This window comes from Topomyia yanbarensis, chromosome 2 (genome assembly GCF_030247195.1).
Source record: "Topomyia yanbarensis strain Yona2022 chromosome 2, ASM3024719v1, whole genome shotgun sequence".
In the NCBI taxonomy this organism is placed as follows: Eukaryota; Metazoa; Arthropoda; class Insecta; order Diptera; family Culicidae; genus Topomyia; species Topomyia yanbarensis.
In genome coordinates, this window is record NC_080671.1 from 56,969,807 (window position 1) to 56,988,147 (window position 18,341).

The 18,341-nt window shown below is 38.6% G+C and overlaps 1 protein-coding gene across 1 annotated transcript in view; it reads left to right on the forward strand.

Annotated features, from left to right (window-relative positions):
• The window catches only part of LOC131685627 (protein phosphatase 1B), a 50,311-nt gene extending 38,829 nt beyond the window's left edge, over positions 1-11,482 (forward strand). The window contains exon 2 of the mRNA XM_058969489.1: positions 9,719-11,482. Within this exon, the coding sequence (XP_058825472.1) occupies positions 9,903-11,012 (1,110 nt within the window). The 5' untranslated portion in view covers positions 9,719-9,902 and the 3' untranslated portion in view covers positions 11,013-11,482. The remainder of the gene's footprint in view (positions 1-9,718) is intronic.
• The last annotated feature ends 6,859 nt before the right edge of the window (positions 11,483-18,341 follow it).

Consider the following 18,341-nt stretch of genomic DNA (forward strand, 5'->3'; position numbering starts at 1 on the left):
AACACATGCTTGGCTATTACAAGGAGTTGTACGCGAGAGGGGCAACGAACGAAGCAAGGGATCACGATTTTGAGTGTAACAGAGTTGTACCCGATAATGATGCAACGAACGACAATACTATGAGCGAGCTTACGACTGCCGAAATACTCTCGGCAATTAAAACGAGCGCCCCGAGAAAATCACCAGGTTCGGACGGCCTTCCAAGGGAGTTTTATTTGCGAACCTTCGACGTCATCCATCGAGAACTCAATCTCATCTTGAACGAGGCCATGTCGTCCAACGTCCCCGCCGGCTTCGTTGAAAGTATTATAGTTTTGGTAAAAAAGAAAAACACCGACTGTACCGCTCGCTCATACAGACCAATTTCACTAATCAACTACGATTATAAACTTCTGTCTCGTATCCTCAAATCAAGACTAGAGAAGGTCGTGAGTGCCCATCGCATTCTGGGAGACATACAGAAAAGCTCTAACTCCGATAACAACATCTTCCAAGCCACGCTCTCCCTCAAGGACCGGATCGCCCAGCTGATCGCACGTAAACAGAGAGCAAAGCTCATCTCGTTCGACCTGGACCACGCGTTCGATCGTGTGAACCGAAGTTTTCTTTTCGACAACATGTGCTCACTCGGTATCAACCACAGGTTAGTAATGCTACTCTCTCGTTTTGCCGAAATGACGTCGTGCCGTCTACTCGTCAACGGCCATCTGTCGACTCCTTTCCCCATCCAACGATCGGTGCCCCAAGGAAATCCGTTATCTTCCATCTGCTTCTCACTGTATCTAGTGCCACTTTTGAAACAACTCGAGAATGTGTGCGGCAACGACTTGATCGTGGCATATGCTGACGACATCTCCGTTATTGCTTCGACGGTTGAGAAAATAAATAGAATCTACGATCTGTTTTCTCGTTTCTCTCTTGTCTCCGGCGCCAAACTCAATTTGGCAAAAACAACGTCCATTGATGTAGGGTACATTGATGGAAATCATATGGATGTACCGTGGCTACAGACAGTAAATACGGTGAAAATTCTCGGCGTAGTGTTTGCCAATTCAATCCGTTTGATGGTGAAGTTGAATTGGGATGCTGTGGTGGGAAAATTTTCTCAACTTCTGTGGATGCATTCAATGCGATCATTGACATTACTGCAGAAAGTTACACTGCTGAACACGTTTGCCACATCCAGAATGTGGTACCTTGCTTCCATTCTACCGCCGTCTAGCGTCCATACAGCCAAACTGACTGCATCTATGGGAAGTTTCTTGTGGCGTGGACTACCAGCTCGCGTGCCAATTCATCAACTAGCACGGGATCGAGAGCAAGGTGGCCTGAAGCTCCATCTACCAGTTTTCAAATGCAAATCGCTGCTAATAAACCGTCATCTCAAAGAGATTAACTCCATTCCTTTCTACAAATCCTACATCCTACAAAATAACCCGGCAATCCTTCCACCAGCCGACTGCCCCTGTCTGAAACTGATTCGACAACAACTCCCCCAAATACCCCCTCAACTTCAACAAAATCCTTCCGCCGATCTCATATACCGCTTCTACACGGAAGGCACCGAAGAGCCCAGAGTAGAACGAGAAAATCCAAATTCGAACTGGCGACAAATCTGGTCTAATATACACCGAACGCGAGAACTTTCATCCAGCAAGAGAAGCTCACTTTTCCTTTTAGTTAACGGCAAAATAGAACACAGGCGATTAATGTACGTAATCCGTCGCGCGGACGGAGAGCAGTGTTTACACTGCAATACTGCAATACTACGATTGAAACGCTCCAGCACAAGTTCAGCGAATGTACTCGAGTAGCAGATGCGTGGACAGTGCTGCAACGAAAGGCTGCGATAGTTCTGCGCGGATGGAGACTACTGCAGTTTTCAGATCTGATACGACCCACACTTGACGGAATGTCAAGAAATACAAAAACGTATTTGCTAAAACTTTTTGTAAATTATGTAAATTTTATAGACAGATGTAGTGTAGTTGATATAAATGAACTAAAATTTTATCTAGAAAATGATCTGTAAATAATAGACTTTAGTCAACAATAAAAAACAGTTACAAAAAAAAAATGTTCCTCACAAAGATTCTCGAAGGAAACTGAAGAGTGATTTCACACCCCGTGTTTGTTTACTGAGGAGCAGAGCAAAGCTCGCTCGGGTTATTCTTCACAGCGAGAGTGGTTGGTGCTTTTGGATTCTTTGTGAATATCCGAGAAAGCGAATCACTACATCCAACTAAATCAACAAAACTGTTAACAAATGCAAAAACATACAACTAAATGTGAACGTCACAGAAAGGTGGAGTACTTTACCAAAACATTGCACTCTACGGTGAATGTGAAGAAAATAAGATATTGTTCCTCCTAGTACTACGAGCTACATAAGAAATAAAACAGTGCATATTTATTTGTTTTTAAGCGTTTTATACAATAAAAAGCAATGGAAGCGCTTCGAAATTCTGTCGAGTGATCACTTTAATTCGAAATTCGAATTGATTTCAACGCATACCAATGTTTCTCTTGAAGTCTATCCCCTGCTCAGTAAAATTCTGCTGGTCAAAGTACCACTAGAGGCGGTAACCCTACCTCTATTTGAGAGCTCAATTGGTCAAATGAGTCATCAAAAACTCTTGATATACCAAAAGAAATCGAAATTAATTCAAAAATTTTAATTTGAAATTTAATATATTTGGTTTACCGTTCATTGATACAAAATCTATAAAAAATCATATTCAGATACGAGATGATACCGAAACATTTTTGTAAAGGGGTCATACTCAAATGACGTAGCTTCTTTCGGCGATTTTCGACTACCAATTCCCCCTAGCAAAGAGGCCAGGGATGGAAAAAAAATAAATACGTTTTACAAGTCTTTCAAATACGGCCTTTTATCAACATTTTCATTATAACAGCAAATTTCGTACACAACAAGCCCCTTTCGTGACAAGTATAGTGTTAATAGTTTTGCTTTGAATTTTATATGTCATGGAGCATGAAGAGAAGATCTCTCAGTACACAATCCATATGCTGCCAATGATTCTAAGAAGCATACGTTCAACTAAATTGTGTTTGATTGATTTCGAAGAGAAAATTTAACTCTGCTTCCAAACTAAACCAACTAGTTAGCAAGACTAGTTAACTAATGTAGCAAGTTAAATCCGCATACAAAATCTTTTCGTTTTGCAGGAGTGAGCGTGAGATTTTTAACGTCGCTTCCTGAACGTAACGATTTTATTTTTATTTTTGAACTATTTTCTAGAAATCAGTTACAACATTCTTGTAAAATATTTTAAGGTGTGCTAACACACCAATACAAATGAATGTTTTCGAAACCAGCGTAGCGTAAAATCCAACCAAAACCCTTATTTGAAATTTGATCCATGTTTGTCATATTTTTTCCATTTTTTTTATTCCTAAGTGGATTTTTTTTATTTTGTTACAATTTCATTGATCTAGTTTTTCAAGTTGTGGATTGTATGTATATTTCTACAATTGTAATATTCTGCCTTTCTTATCTGTATACATACTTTTGTTTTATCCATCTTTTTACGTTCCTTACTTTTGCTTTTTTTCTATTGCTATCACTATCACTTACTTTAATTTATAGTTTTTTCTCTGTTATTTAATTTTATTCGCAATTTTTCGAGAAAATTCTGCTTTCTTTATTTTTTTTTATTGTTTCATATTTTGATACCCTGCTTTTTATTTGTTTCTTTTGTCATTCCACCTAATTTTTAGAATTTGTTTATTTACTACATTTATACTTGTCATAGCCTTTTTCTATTCCCTTATTTCATATTTTTTGCATTTCTAAAAGCAATTTTACTTATTCAAATTTATTCCAATTTGTCTTATTGTTTAATTTTTTACCTTTCTCCTATTTTCTTCCTCGTTTTCTAGTTTTTAGTTTTCCGTTTATCGTAGTTTTATTTTTTCCCATTGTTCATTTAATATAATTTTATTTTTTATACCTTTTTCTTAAGATTTAATTCGTTATTGTTATTTCTTCATGTTTTCCATTTAACCTATTTTGAAAATGCTTTTTCTGTTGACCATTTTCCTATACGTTAACATTGATTTTTTTTAATTTCCTAAACAAACATTTGATTTATCTTTTCTTGACACTATGCGCACTTTTTCTTTATTTTACATTTAGTTCGTTATTTTAATTTATTTCAAATTTCATTTCTAGCTTTTTCTATTCATTAAATAATATCCATTTTATTCATTTTTTTGTGTTAATGTTTCTATAGTATGGCTTTTTTCTACTATTTTTTTTCTATTTTGTCTGTTTGCTCCGTTTTTGTTCAATACTTCCAATTTTCTTTACTTTTTCGTCTTTTCATCATTTAAATTTTCCAGTTTTTCAAAATTTTCTGGCTCGTCCATTTTTTTAAATTTCTCTATGGCTATTTTATTCTTGTCTTTTTTCTTAACGTTTTATTTATTTTTTCTATTGCTTTAAATATTTCTTGTTTTTAATGTTAAATAAATTTTATTATTCTTGATTTATCGAGCTTTTCAGTTTTATGCATTTTTTATATTAATGTTTGTATTCTTTTTAGCAGTTTTTTTTTCATTTTCATTGATTCTAATTTTTTTTTAATTATTTCTTATCGATTTTTCATTATTTTCACCATCTGTTCAATAATGTCCGACTTTTTTAATCTTCGCAATATGTTTTTCTAGTTTCCTGTGTTCCTTTATCAATTTTTTATAGGTTTTGTTTTGGTTTTTCTCGATTAAACATTTTTTGACAATTGACATTTGTTTATGTGGTTGATTTTGTTGTTTTAGCTCTTTTGTACATTCTTTTAATATTTAGTTTTCCTATTGTTTTTTTTTATCTTTTTTTAATCTTGTCATTTCCTTACTTTTATAAATACTATTACAAAAATTGCACTTTTCAAAGTCACCAAAACTGTCGAAGAGGTATTAAAAACTCCTAAATCATAAAAAACTACTTTTTTTCCTTCATTGGCACTACAACCAACTAGAGCAACAAAATGGTACATAAAGATAAAATTTCAGTGTACTATACATAATATCAGTGAACTGGAATGGATTTCAAACATTGACTTTTTTGTACTCAGACAATATACAGTGGTGGGGGCCCGTACGTTGGACCCCCGGGCCCATATTCTCTCTCAGCGGCCCTGGTAAACGCTATTGACGCATTCCACGCACTTGTATCGCTTACCTCATGAAAATAAATCTGCTAATATAAGTAAAAATTGTTCTGAAATATGTTGGTATAGGTTTAAGGCTCCCAAATCATAGATATATAGAATTTTTTTAAAAGAATTTTATGACGCTCGTCAATAAAAACCAACAATACATTTAAGATTCTTTTTTAATAATTGAAAAGATTTTCCCGAACCACACCGGTATGTTCGTAATAAAATTAATTTGGAGTAATCTTAAATGCCATTTTATTGTATACATATTGTACAAAGATTTCATCTTTGGACGCAGATTTTTTGAGTGAATGGATTGCCGGATAAAAGGGGGCAAAAATTGACCTTTTTTGCGTTGTCCCCTAACGCAAAAATAATGTTTTTTCAATTTTTCACAAAAACAATGCACGATATCTATGAAATATTTTCAGAAGCTATTAGTACTCATCAATACCTTTCTAAAAATGTGCTATTTGTATATAACAAACTTTGAAATCGTTCTTTCACAGGAGTGCACTGAAGTGTTGCCCCCTAACGCTTTCCGTTACAGTACAGTAAATCCTTCTGCAGAGATACTTTGGGAGCCCACAGAACAAGATATAGACATAAAAGATATAAGCAATCTATTTCAGAAATAGCGCAGCCATGCAGTGGTATGAGTGGCCTAAGGGGTGGAAAGAGAGAGGGAGGGGGGGGGGGGTTATGCCATTAAGGGGATAGTCTACCTTATAATATCGTAAAATAATCGAGTTTTTATTACATCTATCAATGGATAAACTATCTAAGAATAAATCAACAATTTCAGAACAGGGTTCAAAGATATGGAATGGAACGCAATATGCCAAACAAGTATGAGAGCGCATGGAAGAATTTGGTCATAGGGAATAACATTCACTTGTCCTCCTTAAATATTCTTTCAAATTGAGGGGATAACACTGTTCAACACACGATCGGGGAGCAGAACGAAAAAAATGGCGAAAGTTTTGGGTCCCAGGAAACCCCTGGTGAAGACATTTTTGAAAAAATTGGAGCCGGGCTTCACAGTTTAAAACCAAAGTTTGTATGGAGAACTAGGGGTATTCAAGAGGCAAGATATCAATGAAAATGGTCGTCTTAAATTTTCGCATAAAGTCTTACATAAAATGCTTATTACATCGAAAAAGTAATCTATGCAAGATTTTAGCTCAATCGGGCATCATTAAGGGGGTGCTGCGTTTGAATATTGTTTTCATAATATAAGAAAAAAGTTTTCATAATATGAGAAAATCCAAAAAAAAAATTGTCGAAATATGTCTAAAAATAGCATGAAACATCAGCATCTAGTCTCAAAACAAACGAAAACCGCTGAAAACAAATTATAAAATTGGACTTGGAAATTCTTAAAAAAAATTATTCGAAAATCGAAAATTTTACTGTAATGCCCTACGATTGAAAAAAAAATTACCATAAAACTGGGCTTGGTAGCAGCACAAATAAAAAGATGGCAGGGATTTGGGGTTCCAACTAAATCACCGTGAAGGTATTTTTGAAAAAAATGGAACGGGACTTCACAGTTTAAAACCAAAGTTTTGCGAAATTTTTGAAAATTTGCATCTTTTAAGTGAAAATGGACATTGTTACTCTGTTTTAATTACCGCAAGGTTCTACTGTATCGATTTTGTTGGCTATTTTCGGCAAATTTGAGACTAAGAGGAACGAAAGCAATGAAATTGAAAGACGGATAGGTATTCTAGAGCGAATCAGTTATAAACTTAGAACGGAAAACTAGAACAAGGCAGGCTCATATGGGCATGATCGAAAGGAAATGTGAAGAATTCTTTGCCTTCTGCAGAGTAGGAGTTGGGCGTTGCACCCATGTCTACCGCATGGTCTATGGTAGAACATAACTCATCATCATGTTTTACCGCCGACGCCAACAAAATCGATGCAGAAAATGGACATTTTTGATCGATTTTTTCAACGTACTGGGCTTGGGAGCAGAACAAATAAAAAGATGGCGGAGATTTGCGGTTCCAAATAAATCACCGTAGAGAAATTTTTGAAAAAAATTGGAACGGGACTTCACAGTTTATAATTATTGACCATTTGGAACAAACCACGGTTTGTCTTTTCGGAATTGATTTTCTTCTACATGAACCAAACATCGTATATTAACACAGCTTTTTAATGTTTTTATAGCACGTTAAAGTCAAAATTTTATCGAGGATACGCATTTCTCGGAATTCGCAAATAAAAGATACAATTTCCCGGCCAGCTGGCCCATAAGACCGCAATTGTGTGCAGATTTTTAACAATTTTTTCATACTGTGATATATCTAAATTTTCAAAAAGCTGCGTCTTTCCTTTCTTTTCCAAAAATCGCTTAAAACGGATACATTTTGATTATTTTCCGCAATCATAACTATTAAGTGCCTTCATGCGGATCTATGAGTAGAAACGGTTGAACAAACGCCAGAGGTTGAACTGGAAGGGCGATATTCTATTTCGAAATCTTTACTTCAACCGTATTACTGGTTTTTCGCGACATTATATGCTGCCGCTAAAAGCATAATTGCCCCATGTGTATAGGGATTCCCATAGCACATGGGACAATTATGCTTCTAGCGGCAGTATACAATATGTAAATATTATACCTGCTTGACTGAGTATAATCGTTTGACAGTCTTCAGGAATTCCTTTGACAGTCTTACCTTTGCTGAGTTTCTTCAGTGTCACATTTGTTTATTTTTAACGCAACAAGCAAAAATTAATATTGAACCACCCTAATGACGTTTTTTGATCTGCCCTAATCAACAGTCAATTTTATTTTCAACATTTCTATGATGTCAAATAACAAAGTCAGCGCATTAAAATTGTTTGAAAAAACTTATTTGGTCAACAAAATAAAAATTTGTTGAGTCACCCTAATAAACAGTTAATGTTATTTAATATATTTTCCGATGTGAATAATGCATTCAACCTACCAAAACTACTTGAAACCACCTTTTTCGAACCATTAGAAAGTGGCGATTGTGGTCTACAATCTCTTCTATACCGGGCCATGCTGTGGTATGCGGTGTGGCCTGTTCTCAATCCATATTAATTTGATTTCTAAATATCATTTGTCAAATACACATGAAGGTGAAACTAGAAATACATCTATTGTGGGAGTGATTCTGACAGGGAGCCCTTCCGAGAACCTCTGCAGTAATACAACTCTAAAAAAAATCTATTTATGATTAACACTTCAAAAGCACTTGTTAAACGCTATGATAGGTTTAATAGATGATTTAAAAATACGACAGTTGTATTTTTTTACTATGTTTGCTTCAGATACACTACCACAATCGAAACAATCTTTTTACATCCAGCACACAGGAAAGAATCAGCAGGGCGGTCAAAACAAAACATTAACTTGGACATATATTGTAATGCAACTTCAGGTATAACTTATCTGCGGCTTACAGAGATTTTATTTTTATCTGTAGGTATAAAATTAGACTCATGACAATGTAATGTTTGATGTGAACATACTCATTACCACTTTCCTTCGCAAGGTTATTTCCTGCGAGCTCAATTCTGGGAGTTCTCCTTCTACAGCTGATGAGGTTCATTCATGTGTGCGATGTTTATATTTGTTATGATCGAGTGAAAAAAGTAGAATGATTCGCTATACAAATCATACGATGGCGTATACGATCCGGATACCTAGCACATTTTTCGTTTTTTGAGAATGGTTATAGATAATATAGCTTCATTTGAAAGTTCGTTCTCCCTAATAGAGACAAAATAGTCTCATTGCCCTATGCAATAAATCAGGCGTAACGGTAGTTTATCGTATAGTATACATAGAATTATATAGGTAAACATACTATCTTATTCAGAAGTTGGGTTTGTTCATTTCCCAAAATAGATCAGATCAAAACTCCGAATCAACCAACAGTGCTTACTATCAGTAATTGGTCCCGCTCAAGCTTGCTAGTAAATTTATAGCACGTGATATATGGCCCGGCTTGTAAACAGCAGTCGCAATACGAAACACTCACCGCAAAGTATCGTGTCTTGCAGCAGCGATGTGCGAACTGGCGCTGGTCTACTCGTAGAAAAGCGAAATACTTATCTCTTATCGCCACCGGACCGAGGATTACGTGTAAGCAATTGCAACCAGAAGCTCGACATGTTACATATATGTGGAAAAGGTAAAATTCATCTACCGTTTACTGGTAATTTAATTAAGCCTTGATGGAAAACGTTCCGACTAACAGTTGTTTTTCAGATTTTTTTTAATCTTTGCCAATGTTTGAAAAAGCACTTTCAATTTCATCACGAATACCCAAACATTAATCCAGTTGAGACATCAATACCGCCAGCAACGTACAGAGGTTTACTTAGATCATCTTTATTTTTGTTCGCTTCCCATAATGCCACGGTTTGGACGTATTTAGCTGATGGGATTAACGGGTGGGAGGGGGAGGGGCTGTGCTCTTTCTTATCATGAAGCGTAGCAGTACCAAAATAATATTAATGCCCTTTTTCTTTTCCTCTACCTCCTTCAGATTACGATACCCGGCTGATTACCTCCGAAGGGCACGATTCAGTACGCGGACCAGTGCGAGCGTCTCGCTTTTCTCGGCACTAAAAGGGCCATTGACCCGCTGCCGCCACAGAACGGAAGCAGTAGCTAACGGCCAATGTTGATACTGGTGTGAAAGAAGCAGACAACAGTGCATAAATTACAAGATGGGTGCGTTTCTGGAGAAACCGATGACAGCGAAGCACAATGAGCACGGCGAAGGCAATGGGTTACGTTACGGTGTGGGCTCAATGCAGGGATGGCGCTGTGAGATGGAGGATGCACACTATTCTAAAACCGGACTTGGAGAAGGATTGGACGATTGGAACTACTTTGCGGTGTTCGATGGTCATGCAGGGCACAAGGTGGCCGATCATTGTGCCAAGAATCTGCTGCAGTCGATCATAAGGACGCAGGAATTCGGTAATAACGATATCACGAAAGGTATACATGCTGGCTTTCTGAAATTGGATGAAACCATGCGGGACATTCCGGAGCTGGCCTCCGGAGCGGACAAGTCGGGTACGACTGCTGTCTGTGCGTTCATCTCTGGCCAAAATGTGTACGTAGCTAATTGTGGCGATTCGCGAGCAGTTCTGTGTCGCAACGGTGCACCAGTTTTTTCCACACAAGATCACAAACCGATTCTGCCAGGAGAGAAGCAGCGAATTCAGAACGCCGGAGGCTCAGTGATGATTCAGAGGGTAAACGGTAGTCTTGCAGTGTCACGGGCACTAGGTGATTATGATTTTAAGGGTGCAAAAGAATTGGGCCAATGTGAGCAGTTGGTTTCACCGGAACCGGAAATTTTTTGCCAGGATCGAAATCCAGCTGACCAATTTTTAGTTCTTGCCTGCGACGGTGTATGGGATGTGATGAGTAATGCCAATCTCTGCCAGTTTGTTCACAGCCGAATGCAGATCACCGACAACCTAGAGGATATTGCGAACCAGGTAATCGATACCTGCTTGCACAAGGGAAGTCGTGACAACATGAGCATAATTATAATAGCATTCCCGGGAGCCCCCGTGCCGAGCGAGGAAGCCATCAGGATGGAGGAGAAGTTGGAAGCAGCGCTGCGCAAGAAGATCGAGGAAATCGTCACCGAGATGGGCCCGAACGTAGAGTACGGGTTGCTGTTGAAGCAGCTCAACGAGCAACACATTCCGGAACTACCGCCCGGCGGTGGGCTCGATGCCAAGTGTTCATTCGTGTCGAAAGTATTCAAGGAGCTGTGCCCCAAACTGGCAGACACTTGCGAGGTGGGAAGCTATTGAGGCAATAACGGTTCCTGGGAGAAACGAGCGGTTGCCGAAGCGCAACTGGCCAGATTGCGACGCGTACAGCAACACGGACAGACGTCCGGGGAGGATGGGGATGAGTTTTTAGCGAAAATAACAAAAAAACATATTCATGTATAGAAGAGAGCAAGCGCGTGCGAATATGCGAGAGCGAGCGAGAGAGTGCGAGCTGCAGGCACGGAAGGCGGTGACTAGAGGTACATATTATAAACATATTACATGCATAATTAGAATTTTAGGTTGGTCATTCGTTTATTTTTATTTTGTATTTGGAAGAACGACTCATTAGAATCACTGTGTAAAAAAGTTTACTAGAGCTAAAACCAGAGATAAGAGATAACATAACAACTCGAGAAAAGGGAATATTATAGTCATCAAATAAACTGTAAGATGTACCATTATTGCGCTATTGGACGACAGAAATAGATAGTTTGCTCTATTGAGAAGTTTGGAAGTAGTTTTCGTTTCGACTTGAGGGTAGAATATGCCGATGGAAAATGGGAAGGCAAACAAAGACAAAACCTTTTCTGTTTGATTTTTTCCTACCTTGTTCATTACAATGATCATTTTGAAAAACAGCAAATAAATGTGCCAAATATGTCAATGGACCTGGATTCAGTTTTTCCGAATTGGTTCTAAATAACCAAACCAATCCTCACGATCTCTGCTGTTGTACAGCAGTTTATGATGAATAATGTTATGTGTATAATTTGACTATACTGCCCATAATCGCATGTCAGTCCCATGTTCTATAGGATTCCTTATTTACATGAGACTGACTTACGATTATAGGCAGTATTGTGGCCATCAAGTGATTAGTTTTAAAACATTCCAGAACAAGGAAACCTCTGATGCGTTTCTATATTTTAATTTGAAGTTTCTTTGTACATGTGCTCATTTTAGTGCAAATTGTGCTATAGTCTATCCTAGGATAAAAGAGAGTAATTCTGAAACGGTTTTCAAAGAATGTACCTTACCATTTCATTGCCGTTCTATGCGCAATTATTTCATATTTCAAGTCAGACAACCAAATGCGATCCACGTTAAACGATTTGCACATTTTGTAACAAATAAGATATAACATTTAAAAACTAACCAAAACCCTGGCGTTGCGACATGTAACAGTTTTAGTTGGGTTCCAGACCTGTTGGAATATCCTGTTGGATATTGTTTTTCTTTCAAATTCCGTACAAAAAGAACTTGATTTCAATATGTTTGCCACGCCATTTGACTACCTCCTTTCACCCTCTAACCATGGTGGTATTTTCTGTGTCATCATCGATTTCGTCTATCAGTCATTTCTTGACAACCCTCTGCAAGCACTAAATTTTTTACTTTAATTGGAGATACCCCTCGCTTATTTTTTAAACTTGGTTTACTGTTACCGATGCGTTAAACTTGGCTTAAAAATTAAGTGTGGGTTAAGAAATTGACCCTTATTCCGCATCAATTTACCGCAACCAATATTCAATATCAACGCCTGCCTCATCTGCCTGTGTTTGGGAAGATTGAAGCTGGAAGTTGGCATGTTGCATATTTGAGTGAAAAGGGTAATCTTTTTCTGATGCTTTTGCTTGATAATCCAGAAATATTCCGGTCGTTCTGCCTGTAGCTAAATTCTTACTAACCAGGTACGATTCGGCTCGACTCAACCCTATTGATGTTTGGTAAAGAGCAAAAAAGTGAAACAGAGGTTTACCTAATTTCGCCTTATTCCACGATACCCAGGGATTGAATCAAAAGAACTCAATTTTGGGTAGTTTTTCGTATGCGTGTACTGTAGTACGGCGAGAGTCACACACACCGGACCAGGACATCTGCTGAACGCTGGTGGCAAGGGCTCGACTGGGGGAAGGGGTTGAGGATTTCCATAGTATCAACTGCGTTGCGACCCAGTCTGAGCTCAGCATCGACACACCTTCACAATGGCGATGTAGCTTGGTATGTGGCATTGCCAATCGTTGCGGAGTTCTCTGCAGGGTTAGCGAGGTAAATGGTTCTTCTGAAGGCGGAGGAAAAAATGTTCTAGGTACGGCTATCCTCAAGTTCTCTGAATAGTATACCTTGCGGCCATGTGTCTGGGTTAAGAGTTGTATCACGGTACTTTGAGTGAATTCAAACTTCAAAGGATAACACTGGGATGAAAGAGGGAAAATATAACCAGAGTAACGGCGTGGGAGCTGGAACCGTAACAACTAACTTATCGACTAGCTTTCGACCGCCAACAATAATGTTGTTCGGATCAGGGCCATCCTCGCGACGACTTTACTGAGGTGGTCGAGAGCTACCGAGATTTGGTCGGGCTGGAGTAGCTGTTGAAGATTTTCTAGCGAGGTGCGAAATTTTCCAGTGATTTTTGGAAAACTCGACCTTTAGTTCAGCACAGACGTCATCCGTTTTCCCAGCGATAGCAACAATAACACACCCAAGTGAAGAAACTGTATCACGAAAACGTGCAAATTTCATCCGTTTGTCCCATTCATTTGGGTTTTCTTCAAGAATTCTCAAGAACGGCTTGAAAGGTTGTTTCCAGCACTGCATATGCACCACATTTTTGCAAAAGCCCAGGCATTCTGTAAAGTCTCCGTCGGATTGGACGGTCTTTGTGCAGTGATCACGGGAGCGGTACAAAAGGCCGAATCACAAAAGGCCGAATCCCAAAAAGCCGAAACACAAAAGGCCGAAGATGTTCTAACCTACCACAAAAGGCCGAAACACGAAAAGGCCGAATCACAGAAGGCCGAATCACAAAAGGCCGAATCACAAATCGGCATCAGAAATCGTATGATCTAATCTGTTGATGATACTGGTCTTCATGTTTTGATTCATATATGATTGCTAAGATGTAAGCTTTAACAGTAAACATTAATATTCCAAGAACGAATCCATAATCTCGAAAAAAACGAAATAAATAAATGAGATGGTCAGAAAAAATGCACGATAATTTAACACATAATTATATTAAACTCTTTTTTGTTTCGAGGACAACAAAAGTGCTACACTCTTTACAAAATTTTCATCAGTGATATTTTCACATTTCAGACATATATCTCTTATTTTATCCCAACTATTTTGAGATCCTTGGGGAACGTTTCCCTGAAAAATTCGTAGAATTCGTCCTTCAATTTCGTGTTGTTCCGACCGTAATTCCGATATAATCTTGGTGATGGATAAATGACTGCATCCAACAATTTCAGTCCATCGTCGATGCCACGCCTCGAGAGCATTGGTCGTTAGTGGCAAACGTTCCATCACTACATTGTGATTTGACCAGAGAGCGGGATGAAACATTGGCCTTTTGTTGTTGTTTCGCCCTGTAATATATGTCACTTTGAAATATTCCAAGAAGCCAGCTAGTTTTGCCGGTATGTCGGTCGCGATACATTCGAACGCTCTTGCAATCCTCGAATGTGGGAGAAAGGAGAGCGCCTAAAAACGGTAATCGAAAATTACTAGTAATTTAATTTAATTATTAATTGTACTAACTTGTAAGTGTTTTACAGTCATATAAACATCCATATCACTGGAATACAGCATTTTCAACCCTCGACAATTCAGCTGTTTTAATAAGTTTTGTGAAAAATGGAAATAGCATAAATAACAATTTGCATCCGGAAAAATGTCCTTCATCACATTAATAACTGCTTTCTCAAAATCAGAGAGGATGAAGATTGGATGAAGCTCAATCTGTGCTTCCTGGCACACTTCCAACAGTGCCTCAAATGCGCATGCATATGTTTCTTGCGTCTTATTATTCAGTAGCATGAATACCAGCGGAACAACTGTTTCGTAGTCTTGATAAGACAACGACCCGTGGATGGAATACATTTGTGTGAATTCCAGAGGAACGGTCGCGAATGTGCCGTCAACGAGCCAATACCGGGAGTCAGCCAGTCGCTGAAGATTTGCTATAGTTGTGAATATCATAATGTGGCTGTTCTCGTTGCGAACGTATTTCTGCAAGAAAAGCTTTCCATTCAGCGTTTTCTTTAGTTCATCTGGAACGATGAATTCGCCGTTCTGATTAATCACACGCAAATTGCTTCCACTTGTTTCCCTGTGTCTTCGAATCGCTATTTTCTGTGCTTTATTCGACACTCGGGTTTGTACGATCGGATCGTATTGGATGCAAACTTCACGGATTACTTTCGAAGGGACTTCTTTTGACTCGACAGCTTTCCGTTTTAGCTCCGACTTGTACTCTTTCTCCATTCCGTCCAAAGGATTGACATCGTGATTGTGGAGTTCATTGTGGCCAACTAAAACGTGGGCTCCATCTTGCAGTCGTGTAATTGCACGGCTTTTGCATACATGGTCCCTGTTTTTCGAATGCTGTCTAGTGGCGCAGTCCCGACCCGCCGTCGGAAGCGGCGGCCTCTCGCAAGCAAACCTGTGATCCACTCGTTTGCCCGGATTACTCAAACATAGGGGCTTAAATTAGTTTAAGTCCGACGGAGCGGAGCGATGTCGGACAGCACTTACCATGAAGCGATGTGGCGTAGCCACATTAGGCTTCGTGTTGTTTATTCCAGTAAAGCGGCAAATATGCAACGAGAAAAGTGTCGTAAATATTCCAAACATTATTATTCCATTGAAAAAAATCAAGCTTAGAAGCTTTCCAGTTCCAACCGCTCTACATATTTACCATTGTGAAAAGGTACATCGATATTTTGGAGACCCCGCTTTTTGGCAACTTCGTGGAATAACTTCATTGTGTTCTGTTACGAGTTGGTGATTATGGAACCATATTAGGCTTAATGCAAGCAGTAGCCTGTGGAACAACGACCAACTTGCCGTGTTTAACATTCTACATGACAGGTAGTATGGAAAGTTGCGCTCAAACTGATATTTACTATATCATCATTGAAAGTTTTCAGTTCCAACTGCTCTACATATTTGTCATTCTTTTTAGACCAGCCGGCCTAACGGCATTCGGCCTAACGACCCAGCACCTTGATATTCGTTGCATATTTACAGCGAGAAAGATGACGTAAATATGCTAAACATTATTTTCAATGGTTCAAAGTCAAATCAAATTCATTCAAAGGTTCTATTCAAATTGTTGAAAACTGTGCCTCGACCTAATGACTATTCGGCTATATATCCTTCCTCCGGATAACCCTTTGACTAATGACCCCCAGCATCGTTCTAATCTACTACAAAATGCCCGAAAAGACCTTATCAGAAAATATATAATGCAGATAGTGCATATTTTAACGAAAAATTGTCAATCAATGTTGAACAGATTTTTAGAAATTCTGCCATGTACATTATTGTACTATCTTTTCGGGTATTTTTCCTTCTTTTTAACATGAGCTGTTCTTTTGAATTTAATTTAATTTAATTAAATAAAAAATCAATTAAAGCAGTTTTCAGCTATCAATTCATTGTATGATATGCACCAGCTCATCAATAACGCCATGGGTTACTACAATGACCTTAGCGATTTGATCTTGTGCTTCGGCCTTTTGTAGTTCGGCCTTTTGTAATTCGGCCTTTTGTAATTCGGCCTTATGTGATTCGGCCTTTTGTGGTTTTCGGCTTTTAGTGATTTCGGCCTTTTGTGATTCGGGGAGTACTACGAAAGGCCGAAACACATAAGGCCGAAGCACAAAAGGCCGAATCACAAAAGGCCGAAATCACTAAAAGCCGAAAACCACAAAAGGCCGAATCACATAAGGCCGAATTACAAAAGGCCGAATTACAAAAGGCCGAACTACAAAAGGCCGAAGCACAAGATCAAATCGCTAAGGTCATTGTAGTAACCCATGGCGTTATTGATGAGCTGGTGCATATCATACAATGAATTGATAGCTGAAAACTGCTTTAATTGATTTTTTATTTAATTAAATTAAATTAAATTCAAAAGAACAGCTCATGTTAAAAAGAAGGAAAAATACCCGAAAAGATAGTACAATAATGTACATGGCAGAATTTCTAAAAATCTGTTCAACATTGATTGACAATTTTTCGTTAAAATATGCACTATCTGCATTATATATTTTCTGATAAGGTCTTTTCGGGCATTTTGTAGTAGATTAGAACGATGCTGGGGGTCATTAGTCAAAGGGTTATCCGGAGGAAGGATATATAGCCGAATAGTCATTAGGTCGAGGCACAGTTTTCAACAATTTGAATAGAACCTTTGAATGAATTTGATTTGACTTTGAACCATTGAAAATAATGTTTAGCATATTTACGTCATCTTTCTCGCTGTAAATATGCAACGAATATCAAGGTGCTGGGTCGTTAGGCCGAATGCCGTTAGGCCGGCTGGTCTAAAAAGAATGACAAATATGTAGAGCAGTTGGAACTGAAAACTTTCAATGATGATATAGTAAATATCAGTTTGAGCGCAACTTTCCATACTACCTGTCATGTAGAATGTTAAACACGGCAAGTTGGTCGTTGTTCCACAGGCTACTGCTTGCATTAAGCCTAATATGGTTCCATAATCACCAACTCGTAACAGAACACAATGAAGTTATTCCACGAAGTTGCCAAAAAGCGGGGTCTCCAAAATATCGATGTACCTTTTCACAATGGTAAATATGTAGAGCGGTTGGAACTGGAAAGCTTCTAAGCTTGATTTTTTTCAATGGAATAATAATGTTTGGAATATTTACGACACTTTTCTCGTTGCATATTTGCCGCTTTACTGGAATAAACAACACGAAGCCTAATGTGGCTACGCCACATCGCTTCATGGTAAGTGCTGTCCGACATCGCTCCGCTCCGTCGGACTTAAACTAATTTAAGCCCCTATGTTTGAGTAATCCGGGCAAACGAGTGGATCACAGGTTTGCTTGCGAGAGGCCGCCGCTTCCGACGGCGGGTCGGGACTGCGCCACTAGACAGCATTCGAAAAACAGGGACCATGTATGCAAAAGCCGTGCAATTACACGACTGCAAGATGGAGCCCACGTTTTAGTTGGCCACAATGAACTCCACAATCACGATGTCAATCCTTTGGACGGAATGGAGAAAGAGTACAAGTCGGAGCTAAAACGGAAAGCTGTCGAGTCAAAAGAAGTCCCTTCGAAAGTAATCCGTGAAGTTTGCATCCAATACGATCCGATCGTACAAACCCGAGTGTCGAATAAAGCACAGAAAATAGCGATTCGAAGACACAGGGAAACAAGTGAAAGCAATTTGCGTGTGATTAATCAGAACGGCGAATTCATCGTTCCAGATGAACTAAAGAAAACGCTGAATGGAAAGCTTTTCTTGCAGAAATACGTTCGCAACGAGAACAGCCACATTATGATATTCACAACTATAGCAAATCTTCAGCGACTGGCTGAC